At 39.9% G+C, this 15,313-nt stretch overlaps 1 protein-coding gene across 1 annotated transcript in view; it reads right to left on the reverse strand.

The window, feature by feature from the left end:
• Positions 1-1,938: 1,938 nt before the first annotated feature.
• The window catches only part of CCDC6 (coiled-coil domain containing 6), a 125,162-nt gene continuing 111,787 nt past the window's right edge, over positions 1,939-15,313 (reverse strand). Inside the window, exons 8-9 of the mRNA XM_003409276.4 lie at positions 12,428-12,552; positions 1,939-6,660 (exon numbers count right to left, since the gene is read on the reverse strand). Coding sequence (XP_003409324.1) covers positions 6,466-6,660; positions 12,428-12,552 — 320 coding nt within the window. The 3' untranslated portion in view covers positions 1,939-6,465. The remainder of the gene's footprint in view (positions 6,661-12,427; positions 12,553-15,313) is intronic.

Raw genomic sequence — 15,313 nt, forward strand, 5'->3', positions numbered from 1 at the left:
ATGGGGGCAGTACTGTCACCTGAGGTTCCTATGAGCTAAAAATTGACTGGACAACACCTAACAGCAACAGTAACATAATACTGTTATTTTACGGGTAAAGAACTTGAGGCCCAGAGAGATTACTGCTAATAAAACACACTGTTGTTAGTTCCTGTCGAGTCAATTCCAACTCATGGCAACCCCATGCGTGCAGAGTAGAACTGCTCCATAGGGTTTTCAAGCCTGTGACTTTTCAGAAGCAGGTCATCAGGTCTGTCTTCTGAGTTAACTCTGAGTGGGTTACTGACTCTAAAACCCAGTTTTTTTTACTCCAGAGTAGAAAGAGAAAACTACACAGATGGATTTAAAATTTTAAGAACAACTTCACTAACATACCAAATGTGAAGTCCAAAGCCTAAATAAGTTTATGTATGTAACATTTTGGGGATGAGTGTGGCTTTCATTTTTATAGTCTCCTATTACTTTTTTTTCTTAATTTTATTGTGGTAGATTTATATAACAAGAAAAATTGTCACTTTAAGCTATTTTTGAGTGTATAATTCAGTGACACTAATTACATTCATCATATTGTACAACCATTACCACTATCCATTTCCAAAAGTTTTCCCTCACCCAAACAGAAACTCAGTACCCATCTCCAAGTAATTAACTTCCCATTTTCCCCTGCCTCCAGCCCCTGGTAAACACTACAAAACTTTTATCTCTATGCATTTGTCTATTCTAAATATTTCATATAATTAGGATCATACAGTGTCTTAGTCATCTCGTACTACTGTAACACAAATACCACAAGTAGATGGCTTTAACAAACAAGTTTATTCTCTCACAGTCTAGTCAGCTCTGGGGGAAGGTCCTTGTCAGCGATCTTCCCCTGGTCTAGGGGCTTTTCAGCATGGGGACCCCGAGTGCAAAGGATGCTCGCTCCTGGTTCTTCTTGCTTGGTGGCAATGAGGTCCCCCTGTCTCTCTGTTGAGTTCTCTCTTTAATATCTCAAAAGAGATTAACTCAAGACACAACCTAATCTTGTAGATTGAGTCCTGCCTCCTTGACATAACTGCCTCTAATCCTGCCTCATTAACATCATAGAGAGAGCATTTACAAAACATAGGAAAATCACATCATATTTCAAAATGGTGGACAAACACAATACTGTAAATCATGGCCTAGCCAAGTTGACACATATTTGGGAAGGGGACACAATCCCACCCGTAACATATAGTATTTGTCCTTTTGTGTCTGGCTTACTTCACTTAGCATGTTTTCTAGGTTGATTCATGTCATACATAGCATGTATCGGAACTTACCTTCTCTTTATGGCTGAATTACATTCCATTGTGTGGGTATACCACATTTTGTTTACCCATTTGTCTGTTGATGGACACTTGGGTTGTTCCCACCTTTCCACTATTGTGTATAATGCTGCAATGTACAATGATGAATAAGTATCTGTTTGAGTCCCTGCTTTCAATCTTTTGAGTATATACCTAGGAATGGAATTGCTGGGTCATATGGTAATTGTTTAACTTCTTGATGAACGGCCAAACTATTTTCCATAGCAGCCACACCGTTTTGCACTGCCTCCAGCAATGCACAAGTGTTCCTATTTCTCCACATCCTTGCCAACACTTGTTTTCTGTTTTTCTGATAATAACCATCCTTGTGTGTGATGGAGCTAAGCGTACTTTTTAAAATTGAAATATAACATACAGAGCAGTGCACAAATCATAGCTGACAACTCGATGAATTTTCAGAAGCAATACATATAGGTAGCCAGCATCCTGATTAATAAATGGAACACTACCAGCCCCTTTTATGCCCTCTTGCTAGGTTTGTGTGCTGAGGAAAATTTCAGCGTTTCGATTCTAAGTTAGTTGTACATCAGAAGTAATAGGGAAAAAACGCTCGTTTTCAGACTCAAAGACAAAAAAAGAGATAGCGTTTAAGGCTCAAGAGGCACATTTTAAAAAATTATCTTTATTTAGGTTTCTGATTCAGCACATGTATCAAAGACTAATCAACATAAAGAAGCAAATAAGACATTAATTGGAAGTCTTACATCTCTCTAAACTCTGACCAAGAATGTCAAAATTGCCACTATCACCAGAACTCCAACCTAGTCGAGCTGTAGGACAAGCTATCATGAACAACACACAATGTGCACGGATATGCAGAGGCAGAAGACATGCTAGCACTCGGCTCTCCTCTTTTCCTGGTTGACATCGTTCTGTTGGGCGGTCCACTTTTGCTTCACATGCTAAGTACCAAATAAAGTCCAAAAGAAAACTCAGGGTCAACCTGATCGAATACACACCCGGAAGAATGCATTCTTACACTGTTGTGCCTGCAACTTTGTTTTTGCCAGGATGAGTTCAGATAGAGATGTACGATACGATCTAGATGACGGTGCAGACTAAGTCAAGAACTAAAGTTGAGCAGTGACCAAGTTAAGGCATGAATGAATGCACATGCGCGCACGCACACACACACGCAGCACGCATGCTATCAGGAACAATCGCCTAATGAGAGAGGCTTGGCAGTTAATCAATTGCTCAGCATTGTGGACAATGCTCTCCATAACTTTATGCTAATAGCTGTGTGTATGTTTTATCGAAAAAACGAAAAACCCTAAAAACCCCTTAATGTGTTACAATGGCTCTTGAGCAGGGGGACTCATGTAGCAGCGTCAATGGCTGGCTCTTTAATAATTTGGAAATAAAATGTTGTTCTACTAGGTGTTTCTTTGGTAGGCATCACCAGAAAGTTTTCAGTGTTGGTTACCTGTAAGACAACTACTAGACAGAAGATCAAGTTACATAGAAATATTTCTTCTGTACTAATTAGAGAAAAAGATTTGAGCTCTCAAAGCACAAGGTACTATGCTTTTTCTTGTCTTATTCAGCATCCTCTGTAAGCAAGGCTTCGTGCAGGAAAAGTTCATGTCTACCTAACAAAGGGAGATACGTTTTCTACTTTCCTATAATCGAGCAGTAAAAAAAAAATTCACATTGTCAATTACTCCTGGTGGAATCATTCAGAAGCCAATTACAAAGAGGCAGCAGCACTTGGGGTCAAAGCCACATTCTGGTCACACATTCATTCCATGGTTGCTGGTATCTCAGGAGCTCAGAATTTAAGACTCCTTTCAATCAACAAAGGAGCAAGTTAAATGAAATCTTAAATACTTCTACCATCTGCCAAATTTCTAGATTCTGTCCAGACGGCCAGCATGCTCAATGAAAGAAAGCAGTTCAGAGCCCAGAGAGGTGTCAGGTATTAGGGTAAATTAATTTGGTTTTGTACAAAAGGCATGGTATTCTGGCAATGGAGTACTTGTCTTATTAGCAGCACAGTGGTAGCCAAGGGTCTCTGTCAGCTAGACAGGCAAGTGAGGTGTCCTGAAGCCACTGTTGCTCCCACCTGCCCTCGTGACGGCTACTGATCTTACAAAGGCCTTCTGGAAGTCAGTCCAGGGCTAACCTGGGCGAGCGGACAACAGGAATAGCAGTAACTATGTTCAGCCCCCCATGAGAAGTGCCCTGAGGTAAGTCAGCTTCCCACAGGTGAGGGGTCTCTTGCCTCTGTGGGGTCAGATTTAGAATCTTATGGGTCCTTGGTGACTAAACAACTGCCAAGAAATTGTCCTGGCAGTTACTGAACCAATGGTACAGGCTCCACATGGGGTCATAAAACACTTTAAAAGAACATGAAACAACCCCCGAGACTATGGCCCTTAGACACCCTCCTGAACTGGATCTGAAACCACTTCCGGAGAGCACCTCTCACCCCAATACAAACAGGCCTATAAAACAAACAGTAACACCCACAAGGAAAGTGCTCCTCAGAACAATCACCTATATGAGAACCAAAAGGGTAACATCTGCCCAAAAGCAAAGACGACAAGACAGGGAAGGGCAGGAAAACCAGAAACGGGAAACTCAGGGTGGTGATGGGGAGAGTGCTGACACATTGCAGGATTGCAACCAGTGTCACGCAACACTCTGTGTATAAGTTATTGAATTGGGAAAACTAATTTGCCCTGTAAACTTTCATCTAAAGCACACACACAAAAAAGGGAAATTTACAGGGGGGAACAAAAAAATAAATGCGATGAGGCAGGTCAGGCAAGAAGCACAGGCCTGGCATACAGTAAGCGCTACTGCTGCAGCTACTGCTTCCCAAAAAAATGAAACATCATAAATTCAAACAGTAGTGTTTTGTTCTAGCAATTCTGAATGTCCACAGGGGTGAGGTGACTAGATTTAAGGAGGAAAAGGGCTGTTTGAAGGAGCTGTGTCTTATTTTGAAGTGAAACGCCTAGGGGAACCAGCAGTACATTTCGGCAGAACGTCAAAACCCTGTCGTAAGAGGCATTTATCAGAAACTGTTTGCTCAGTCCAAGTGCTTTTTCAACATATGGCAATGTTTTCACTTTTGTGCTTTCAGAGGGTAACTAAATGTGCAGGAAGCTGAGGGACGATCATCACATTACGGACTTTTTGCTTGAGTGTAAGACGCTACCCAACAGCATTGAAATCGATCATCTCGTAAAAGAGTCTTGTAAACATATGCCATGTTCCTCCTATAAGAAAAACCAAGAACTGTACCATGAAGGCAAAATTTGTTTGCTACTCAGAATTCCTTGGAATGGCAATGTACCAGGACGGTCAGTGGGCTGTTGGTGGAATCTCTGGGTTTGACATGACCCAGTCTGATCGTATGAAAAGCCTAAAGTCTCAATAACTAAACACCAAACTCCTTCCTTGTATATGAGAACTGTACTATGATTATGTATATCACACATTATAAATAAAATTTATATAGACGTACGATTTCTTCTAAGCAACTGAGGAGTGAGTGATGTTCTCAGTCTGGGGGCAGAAGCAGGGAGAGGTGAAAAGTCCTATTGTTGCTTTTACTCTCAAGCTCTTAAAATGCTAGTCAAACACTATTATCCAACAAGACTTTTTCATTCTGGAACTCTTAAATATGCATTTGAAGGCAAAAATGGAGGTTTCTATACTGTACAATATTAAATATCTACAAGGTTATGGTTCCCTATTTTTAGGAGTGTGGTCAATAAAGCGCTAGCTATTAGAGATGGTTGTCACGAAACCTGGACTCTTAAAAATTACTGATAAATTCATTTTCAGTTTTCTGATTATATCCAACAGATACACATCTCATCATAAAATATACATTCTCTAGTAAGTTATTTTCATCCACGGCATATAGAAATATGCCAACACAGGTGGTAAAAACCATGTTACTACCAAAGTACAAAACAAGAACTGCTGAAAAACAAAGATGTTGCAAGTATGAAGAAAAGAGTGACTCACAGTGTTTCACTTCAAAGTGAAACCAAATGATTTATTTGTGCTAAATGAATGCAAATAATGTATTCAGAATATACTTCTTTGTACACTGCACTTGCTTTATACTGGGGGAAATAAGCATACGTCGATGCCCACGGGCTACTGTCCCCTCTGCCTCTTCGCTTTTCTGCCAAGCAATACAGTATTTTGTAGCCATGATGCCAAGATATTTCTATAATGTTCACTTCAAATAGCATTTTCTAATAGTATTTTTGCATCTTTAAAATATTTGTTCGGACTCTATCTTAGGGGAACACGAATAAAGAACGGAAGGGGAAAATAGCTGTTTTTGTTACAATCACATTACCTCCGGCAGCAGAAATCAAATAGCACGTTCTAATCAGCCACCAAAATCCCTGGTAGGGGTACAACATTTATCAGCTCATGTCAGAGGGAGCCAGTTCGGGGAACATTAAAGATAAAGAACCACATCTTCATATACAATAACCACATGATCCATTACTTTAGCTGTTTTACAACAGTTTCAACATAGATGTCGATACATACTGAAAATAACCTGTAAAAAGTGTATCTGTAGAAAGCTCTATCAAACAGTATGGATGTCTTGGGCACTGATTCATCTCACTTTCCATTCTATACTGAAAGCTCGATTTTGCAAAGGTGGGAATTCTAGTGCTGAATTTACTGGATGTTCGGTAAACACCATTATAATGGGGTAGGGGGTAATAACAGCTCAGTAAGTTTCTGCAAATTCATGGGAAAAAAAATATAAAAAAGATATCCCTTTTTATTTTACAAACCTAAAAGCCAAGAAAATGAAGCTCTGGGGCCAAGCAAGAATTGCACACTGCTGCTGATTACCAAATATTGAAAAGCAAATGTTCCAGCCAGGGAATGGACGTACATGTAGATTCAAGTAAAACACTGATGGAAAAGTCGTCTGGTTAGTGTCGCCGACCCACAACACTGGCTGCGTTTCTGACAAACATTTACAACACAATTAAAAGTGAAGCGTAGATAACCTCAGTGCAAATAAGTCAGATCCAAATATGCCAGGGAAGGAAGCCTTTGGCGTTGAGTAGACGGCTCCATTTTACGAGTCCCAACTTAAACTTCAGACTAAGCACATGCATTAAGGCTGGGAAGAGGGATGCACCGAATGTTGCGAAGGGGCGGGCTGCGAGGTGGCTGCCGAGGGGACCGCAGGCTGCATGGGTGGCGGAGGCGGAGGTGGAGGTGGCTGGACTGGGGTCTGTGTGTTGGGAGATGGAGGCGGTGTGGGCCGTTTGAATTTGTCAGGGCTGTTGCTTCTCCGTGGTGAAGGCCTCTGTGGAATGGACGGGAACAGCAGGTTAGTCAAGGTATAGACAGCTCTTTTCTAACACAGCCTGACACAGAGCTGAGGGGCAAGGAAATTGACTGACAAAGACAAGAAACTAGGGATTTCCTCATCCATCCCTGCTGGTTTCTGAACACTTTAACAAGGCTGGGCTAGCATCTAAAAAAAAAAAAAAAAAGAGCTATGTAAAATTACTATAAAACTTGCATTGACCAAACTGCTGCACTTGGGACCCATTTTAGAGCTGTGGTTATCCTGATGCATGCCTGTAATTTAATTTCAATAAAACTGTAAGACAGGACAAACTCCAAGAATAATGTTAATGGCAGACATCTGTATTTCCCTAGGAAATACAAGACATTTTCATGTTACAGACCATCAGAGACTTCCTTATCTGCTCAGACTAGACCAGATAAGGTCTAGACTGAAGCCAGACCTTATTTTGAACAGTGTGCCTATTTTTAAGAAACACACACATACATGCAAGAAGAGAGCAAGCACAATGGTTAAAATCTGGGTAGGAATCCACGCTTCAGCACATGCCAACTCTGTCTCTTCGGAAAGCTAGTTTCTGAACTATTTGTGCCTCACTTTTCTCATCTTTAAGGTAGCTCTCATCTTGTTGTAAAAATTAAATGAGAATGTAAGCTCCGTCAGGGCAGGGATTGGGCCCAATTTCTTCACTACTGTATCTCCAGGTTCAGCATAACGCCTGATATATGGTAGGTGTTCAAGATTTTGTTGCACGAATAAATACGTATCAGGCCTTCAGCATGCTCTCGGCTTGCCAGGTAGTAATTACTCAATGAATAGCTATTAATTAGCAAAAGGAAAGCACTATTACTTTCCACAAAAGACAACTAATTTTTAAATTACAAGGTTAACCGAAAATAATTCTTTGTACCCAGAGAATTAAAACGACAGAAAAATGGGACAATGACTCAGCTTCATATTGGGATCAGAAAGCAATGACTGAGAACGGTACCCCTCAGCCAAAGGGCATAAATCTACAGTGCTATCATCTGACGTTAAGTGCCAAATGTAAGACAGTAGTTCTATAAATTTTCGGAAAGGTTACTTGATCGGTAACTTTAGTTAGCACTGCCCCACAGGGTTTCCAAGGAGCCGCTGGTGGATTCAAACTGCTAACCTTTGAGTTGGCAGCCAAGCTCTTAACTACTGTACCACCAGCGCTGTCAAATGGCTTGGTTTTCTTGTTTGTTTTTTAATCTGGTTTTCTTTTATACTTCCACTTTCAAGAAAAGTGATCCTACGGAGCTGCCACCCATAGAGAGAAATAAAAAGTAACCAACTTGACCTAAAAGATGCAAAATACTTGCCTCCAACTTACTAATGGTTAACTCTGAACATACCATGGTGTGCAAAGTCTGCTGTCTACAGAAAAATAGAATGGTTTCTAGGGGAGGGGCTAATGAAAAGGTTATACTATGCCTGCAACTGAAAAGAATGTAGGAAATATGCCGAGACTTAATATTGTTTTGTATGGTCCGCAAGCTAGGGACATTTTGAAATGGCTGAAAAGAGACAAAAGAAAATATACATGACATATGAAAATAATACAAAATTCAAATTTCAGTACCCATACAAAGGTTTATTGGAATGCTGGCATGCTTACGCATTTACATATTGTCTATGGCTGCTTTTGAACAGCATTGTTAGAGTTAATGGAAACAGAAAGTCTGATTTCATTAGTCATAGTTTTGGGAATCACTGGTTTTTTTGAGAGTGTAATTCCCATGATCAAGGAAGAATTATATTAGCAGGAAACTAATGACAGAGACCCACGAAACCTAATAATGTGTACCATATGGCCCTTTGCAGAAAAAGCTTGCAGAACCCAGGCTTACAGTGTAGCTTAATACACTTACTAGCAATGAACAGTAAGTAAATAATCCAATAACAGAATTATATCATATCACTCTATTTCAAGAGAGATTATAGATTTTTTGCTAATAACTACTGAACTACATGTGCCTTCCACTGTGCTATATATAAATAGAATATATATATATATATAAAGGTATATATAAAGATACCTAAGATATATATACATATAAAGGTATATGTAAATAGATACCTAAGAATTATTTTTATTGACTTCATCATCAGTTACCAACTTATTGTTAGGTACTGTCGAGTCAGTTCAGACTCACAGCAACCCTATGTACAACAGAATGAAATACGGCCTAGCCCTGGGCCATCCTCACAATAGTTGTTGCTATGCTTGAGCCCACTGTTGCAGCCACTGTGTCAATCCATCTCGTTGAAGGTCTTCCTCTTTTTCACTGATCCTCTACCAAGCATGACTGGTCCCTCCTGATGACATGTACAAAGTATATGAGATGAAGTCCTTGCTTCTAAGGAGCACTGTGGCTGTACTTCTTCTGAGACAGATTTGTTCATTCTTCTGGCAGTCCATGGTATATTCAATATCTTCACCAAAATCATAATTCAAATGCCTCAATTCTTCTTTGGCCTTCCTTATTCATTGTCCAGCTTTTGCATTCATATGAGGCAATTGAAAATACCATGGCTTGAGTCAGGAGCACCTTAGTCCTCAAGGTGACATCTTTGCTATTTAACACTTTAAAGAGATCTTTTGCAGCAGACTTACCCAGTGCAAATACATCATTTGATTTCTTGACTGATGCTTCCATGGGTATTGATTGTGGATCCAAGTAAGATGAAATCCTTGACAGCTTCAATTATTTTTTCCATTTATCATGATTGATGTTGCTTATTGGTCCAGTTGTTAGGATTTTTGTTTTCTCTACGTTGAGGTGTAATTCATACTGAAGACTTGTAGACTTCATGTAGATCTTTGATCTTCATCAGTAAGTGCTTCAAGTCCTCTTCACTTTCAGCAAGCAAGGTGTGCCATCTGCATATCACAGGTTGTTAGTGAGTCTTCCTCCAATCCTGATGCTATGTTCTTCTTCATACAGTCCAGCTTCTAAGATTATTTGCTCAGCATACAGATTGAATAAGTATGGTGAAAGGATACAACCCTGACGCACACCCTTCCCAATCCCAAACCATGCAGTATACCCTCGTTCTGTTCCAACGACTGCCTCCTGGTCTATGTACAGGTTCCACATGAGCACAATTAAATGTTCTGGAATTCCTATTCTTCGCAATGTTATCCATATTTGTTGTGATCCACATAGGTGAATGTCTTTGCATAATCAATAAAATTTTTCTGGTATTCTCTCCTTTCAGCCAGGATCCGTCTGACATCAGCAACGATATCCCTCATTCCATGTCCTCTTCTTGAATTTCTGGCCATCCCCTGTCAATGTTCTGCTGCAACCATTTTTGAATTATCTTCGCAAAATTTTACTTGTGTGTCACATTAATGACTTCGATAATTTCCACATTCTGTTATAAAGAATGTGCAAAGACCTGGAGTTAGAAAACCAAAAGGGAAGAACACACTCAGCATTTCTTAAGCTGAAAAAACTGAGAAAAAATTCAAGCTCTGAGTTACAATACTGCAATATCAAAGGACTATATGGGTAAAATATTGAACAATGCAAGAAGCATCAAAAGAAGACAGAAGGAATACAAAGAATCACTGTACCAAAAAAAAAAAAAAAAAATTGTCGACATTCAACCATTTTGACAGGCAGAATTTGATCAAGAATCGATGGTACTGAAGGAAGGAGTTCAAGCTGCACTGAAGGCTCTGGCGAGAAACAAGGCTCCAGGAATTGATGGACTGCCAACTGAGATGTTTCAACAAACAAACGCCAATACTGGAAGCACCCACTCTTTTATGCCAAGAAATTTGGAAGACAGCTACCTGGCCATCCAGCTGGAAGAGATCCATATTTGAGCCCTTCCCACCTTAACATCCTATTTTTTATGAGACTTTGATCTGACCTTCAGAGTTTTGAGAATCATGTTTTTTTTTTTTCCTAAGAAAGTAATTCCTATGGTAAAAAAAGAAATTAGGTTAACAAGAAACTAGCAACAGCAGACAGAGCATATCCATGGAAGACTCATCTCAGATGTGTTTGTTTTCACTCTCAGGGGCACACACAGCCTCAAATGAGCCTCCCTTGGTCTGAGATTGGCCAATGAGCGTGTCCTGCAGCATTTCCCAGCTCTATCTGGCTCTTCATCTCACAGTAAACTTTTGGAATTCTTGAAATGATAGATACCCAACTGCAGATGAAAGTCAATCCAACATGGATAAAATACAGATGCTAGCCCATATATTTGTTCAGTTTTATTCTGTGCTTTTCAGCCACCTGGCCAACATAAATGGTGCCTGTCCTGGGGCAAGAGAATCTTGTGCGAATGCCTTGAAGATTTTCCTATTGGCTGGCTACCATCCATTCTTTCCAGAGCAGTAATAAGGTAGTGGGGCTTCAGTTTTCCTGCACAGAGACCATCAACCTAGGCTAGTGGTTCTCAACCAGGGGAGGTTTTGCCCTCACCCCTCCAACCCCAGTGGATATCTGGTAATATCTGGAGACATTTTTGATTGTTGCAGCTTGGAGTTGCTACTGCATAGAATGGGTAGGGGTCAGGGGTTAAGTCTAAACATTCTAAAAGGCACAGGACAGCCCCCCACATCAAAGAATTTTCCAGCCCAAGATGTTAGTAATGCCAAGGCTAAGAAACCCTGACCCAGACTGTGAAGAGATTTTAGAAACACAGCATAGAGACTCAAGAGTTGAAAGGGAGCTCATCAATCACCTAGTTCAATCTCCCATGCAGCAAAAGCATTAATATGCTGTTTAAACTACAGTCACTAGGTCTGCTTGAATAACTCCTGTGATGAGGAGTTCACTATTGTGAGGCAGCCCCTGTCACTGCTGTTTAGCATTGATACAATTTCCTCTTAAGTACTATCTTTGCTCTGGTTCGAATTCTATTCTTAGTAGCAACCTAGCACAACTCTACTCCCCCTTCAGTATGACAGTCCAATTAAAAAAAAAAAAAAAAAAACAGCTGTCATGTTATCCCCTTAAATCATTTCTGCCAGCCATATGTGCCCAGTTCCTTCTACCATTCATCTGGAACAAGTTTTAACCCCTTTCAATGCCCTGAAACGTAGAGCTCAACCAAAGAAGTTCCCACTTTTATATAAAGTCCCTTGAGCTGGCAAAACAGAATTATCTTAATTGCTTTTATAGAATAGGGATCTTCCTTTAAATATTCTATTTTGGGGAATACCCTCAGTTCTTGCCTGTCCTGTAACCTGTGTCAGCTACATTTCCAACTGCTCTATTAGTCAACTGAAAACCAACTCTGAAAGAAGAAAGAGACTCCTTTGAGTGGAGTCTATAGGTGAACTTAAGTTTCCTTCTAACTCCAAAAGAGAAAATTCTGAGTAAATCTAGAAACAAAGCTAATATTAGGAATTATGTTTAGGGTCAATGACCTGTGGAAGTGCAGCAATAAATATTTTTAGACTTTGAACAACCAACAATAATTCTTTATGGCAAGGAGATCAATTGAGGCACTGGTCAGATTTCAAATTACGTTTCACAAAGGGCAATTTTTCACAAGAAGTGAAGTGGAAGTTTTGCCTCCTGAGGATTTCGGTTTCAACACTCCAGGATTCAATATCAAACAGTTGGGAAGCCTCTATAGTTTTAAGGTGAACAACAAGTGAGAGAGGAAGAAAGGTAAACATCTAAGGGCACCAATCCCGGTCTTACAAAGAGGACCACTTGGTACCACCATCAGGAGTAAAGTGCTGCTTCTCCCCACAAATACTCACTGTGATGCCATGGGAGGCTCCCATGTGCTGCACGTGAAGGCCAGGAGAATTGTAATAAGACATTCCGGCTCTAGTCAGTGATGTTGGTGGTGTGAAACCAACTGTGTGACTTGCATATGATAGACCTGAAATAAAACAACAAATTATTATGTTTATCTCTCAACACTAAAGATCCACACATATGGCACCCAATTATCTGGTATTTCCAGCTGTTCAGGAAGTCTGAAAATGCAAAAGATCTCCATTATCCACAAAAAAGAAAATAGACAAGAGCAGTGGGCTCACCAACGGCCCACTATGAGCAAACCAAAAACCAAACCCAGCGCTGCTGAGTTGATTCCAACTCATAGAGACCCTATAGGACAGAGTACCCTAGATGACAGGAGATATAAAAATCAAGTACTGCTAGGCCTTCAACTATGAGGTATGGAAGGAATGAGGAGAAGGAGAAGAAACAAGAATAAAATAGAAAAAAGAAGGGGGCAAAAGGGTAAAAATGAGATGCAAGAAAAGCGATGTGTCCAGGATCCAACCCTTACATCATACGCAAAAACCAAACCAAGATGGATCAAGAACCTTAATCTCAAAACTAAACCAACATGTCCATAGAGGAAAATGTATGGGCGGAGCTGTAGGACTGAGGTTTTTGTGACGGCCTATCTGGTAAGACAACAAAAGCATATGCAGCAAAAAACAAAATAAACAAAGGGAACCTCATGAAAATTAAATACTTTTGTGCATGAAAAAGATTTTATCAAAAAAAAAAAAAGGAAAGAAAGAAAAGACAGCTTACAGAGTGGGAGAAAAATTTTGGGGAACCATATATTCGATAAAGGTCTAATATACAAAACGTATGAAATACTCCAAAATGTAACAACAAAAAGACAACTCAATCAAAAAAAACGGGTGAAATGTCTCCTTGAACAGACTTTTCACCCAGGGGGATATTCAAACTGCCAACAAGTGCATGAAAAGATGTTCAAAGTCATTAGCCATCAGGGAGATGCAAATCAAAACCACAGTAAGATATCATCTCACCCCCATTAGAATGGCAATGATCAAAAATAATAATAATAGGTGTTGGTGAGGTTGTGGAGAAACAGGACCACTTGTCCACACTGCTGGTGGGATTTAAGCTGGTACAGCCACTGTGGAAAAGAGTTTGGTGGTCCCTCAAAAAGTTGAACATAGAATACCATACCAAAAAAAAAAAAAGCAAACCTACTAACATCAAGTCAATTCCGACTCATAGCAACCCTACAGGACAGAGTAAAACTGCCCCCATAGAGTTTCCAAGGAGCGCCTGGTGGATATGAACTGGTGACCTTTTGGTTAGCAGCCATAATACTTAACCACTACACCACCAGGGTCTCCATAGAATATCCTACGACCCAGCAGTTCCACTGTTAGGTATATTCCAAAAAGACCTGAAAGCAGCAACACAAACAGACATATGTACCCGAACATTCACTGCAGCACTATTCACGATAGCCAAAAGGTAGAAATGACTGACAGATTAATCAACCGATGAATGAATAAACAAAAGATGGTATATATATAAAATGGAATATTACTCAGCCATAAAGAGAAATTAAGTCCTGATGCATGCCACAACACAGATGAACCTAGAAGACATTATGCTGAGTGAAATAAATCGGACACAAAATGGCAAATACTGTATGATATCACTTATATGAAATATACAGATGTATAGAAACCATAAGTAATTAGTGGTTACCTGGGATGGGAGGGAGGGGGAAAGTGGAGGGTTTTGCTTAGAATGCACTGAATGCATGTTAATGGCAGTGGGATAATTTGGAGAAAAATAGCAAGAATGGTTGCACAACTTGAAGAATGTAATAAATGCCACTGGAGGGTACATGTAGAAATTGATGAAATATGTTTTTTTTTTTTTTGGTACATATATGACCATAATAAAAGAGAGAGAAAACAGGAAGGGTCAAAAGACATACCAACAAGATGAGACATGACCGTTTTGTGTGTGTTTATGTGTGTAGCAGCCATAAAGGCAAAGAATGATCACTACTGAGAACTTTGCAACTTGAGGATATTCAATACAGGGAACAAAAGCCCTACATATGCTAATGTTCCCTAATAAAGAAAGTGATATTTAAGGAAGAAACAACCCCAGTCTACTATAATATTCTGCATTGTCATAATGTAGGGCCCCAGAATCATCCCTAAAGTGTTTTAAAAGTAAGCATGCCTAGACTCTCCTTACAATTTAATAGGTCTGGGATGGGGTCCAAACATTGTATTTTGAAAAAGCTCTGAAAGTGATTGTCACCACATGCCTGCCTAAGCACTCCCGTTTTTGGAGAGTTGAGCGCTGATGTATATGGTTATCTGAGGCATCACTTACTTGTCACTACTTGAATGTAGCTGTCTTCACATCTTTGAGTTCCCAGCATCTACCAGAGAATCTAGCACTGAGTAGATTCCATAATATTTACTGAATGAATGGAGTGAAAATGGAAATGAAGAAGCAATTTGGAGGAGTTTGGATAGAAACTACCTCTGTCAATCACTTTGTAACCAAGATGGCAAGCAGGGTGAACTCCACATACCTCTGTTCTGAATTATGTGAAAACAACGAGCTGCCAAGGGCTCTTTTCTATACTGTATTTCAGCTTCCATGACTGAGACATGCAGTCACCAAGCCTACCTATAGCTGCCCTATCGCAGAAGTCTTCTGTGCCCTTGACACCTAACACTAAGAGTTTATTTCCTGGTTTGACTTTCAATTAATGACACTTTCCATTTAACATATTTCCATTTCTAATTGTGGATTTTTGGTTCACATTTACAAAATGAAGCTCTGAGGTAAAGTACAGGTCCTTGGGAGCCAAATGGTTATTTAATGCA

Source organism: Loxodonta africana, chromosome 16 (assembly GCF_030014295.1).
Source record: "Loxodonta africana isolate mLoxAfr1 chromosome 16, mLoxAfr1.hap2, whole genome shotgun sequence".
In the NCBI taxonomy this organism is placed as follows: domain Eukaryota; kingdom Metazoa; phylum Chordata; class Mammalia; order Proboscidea; family Elephantidae; genus Loxodonta; species Loxodonta africana.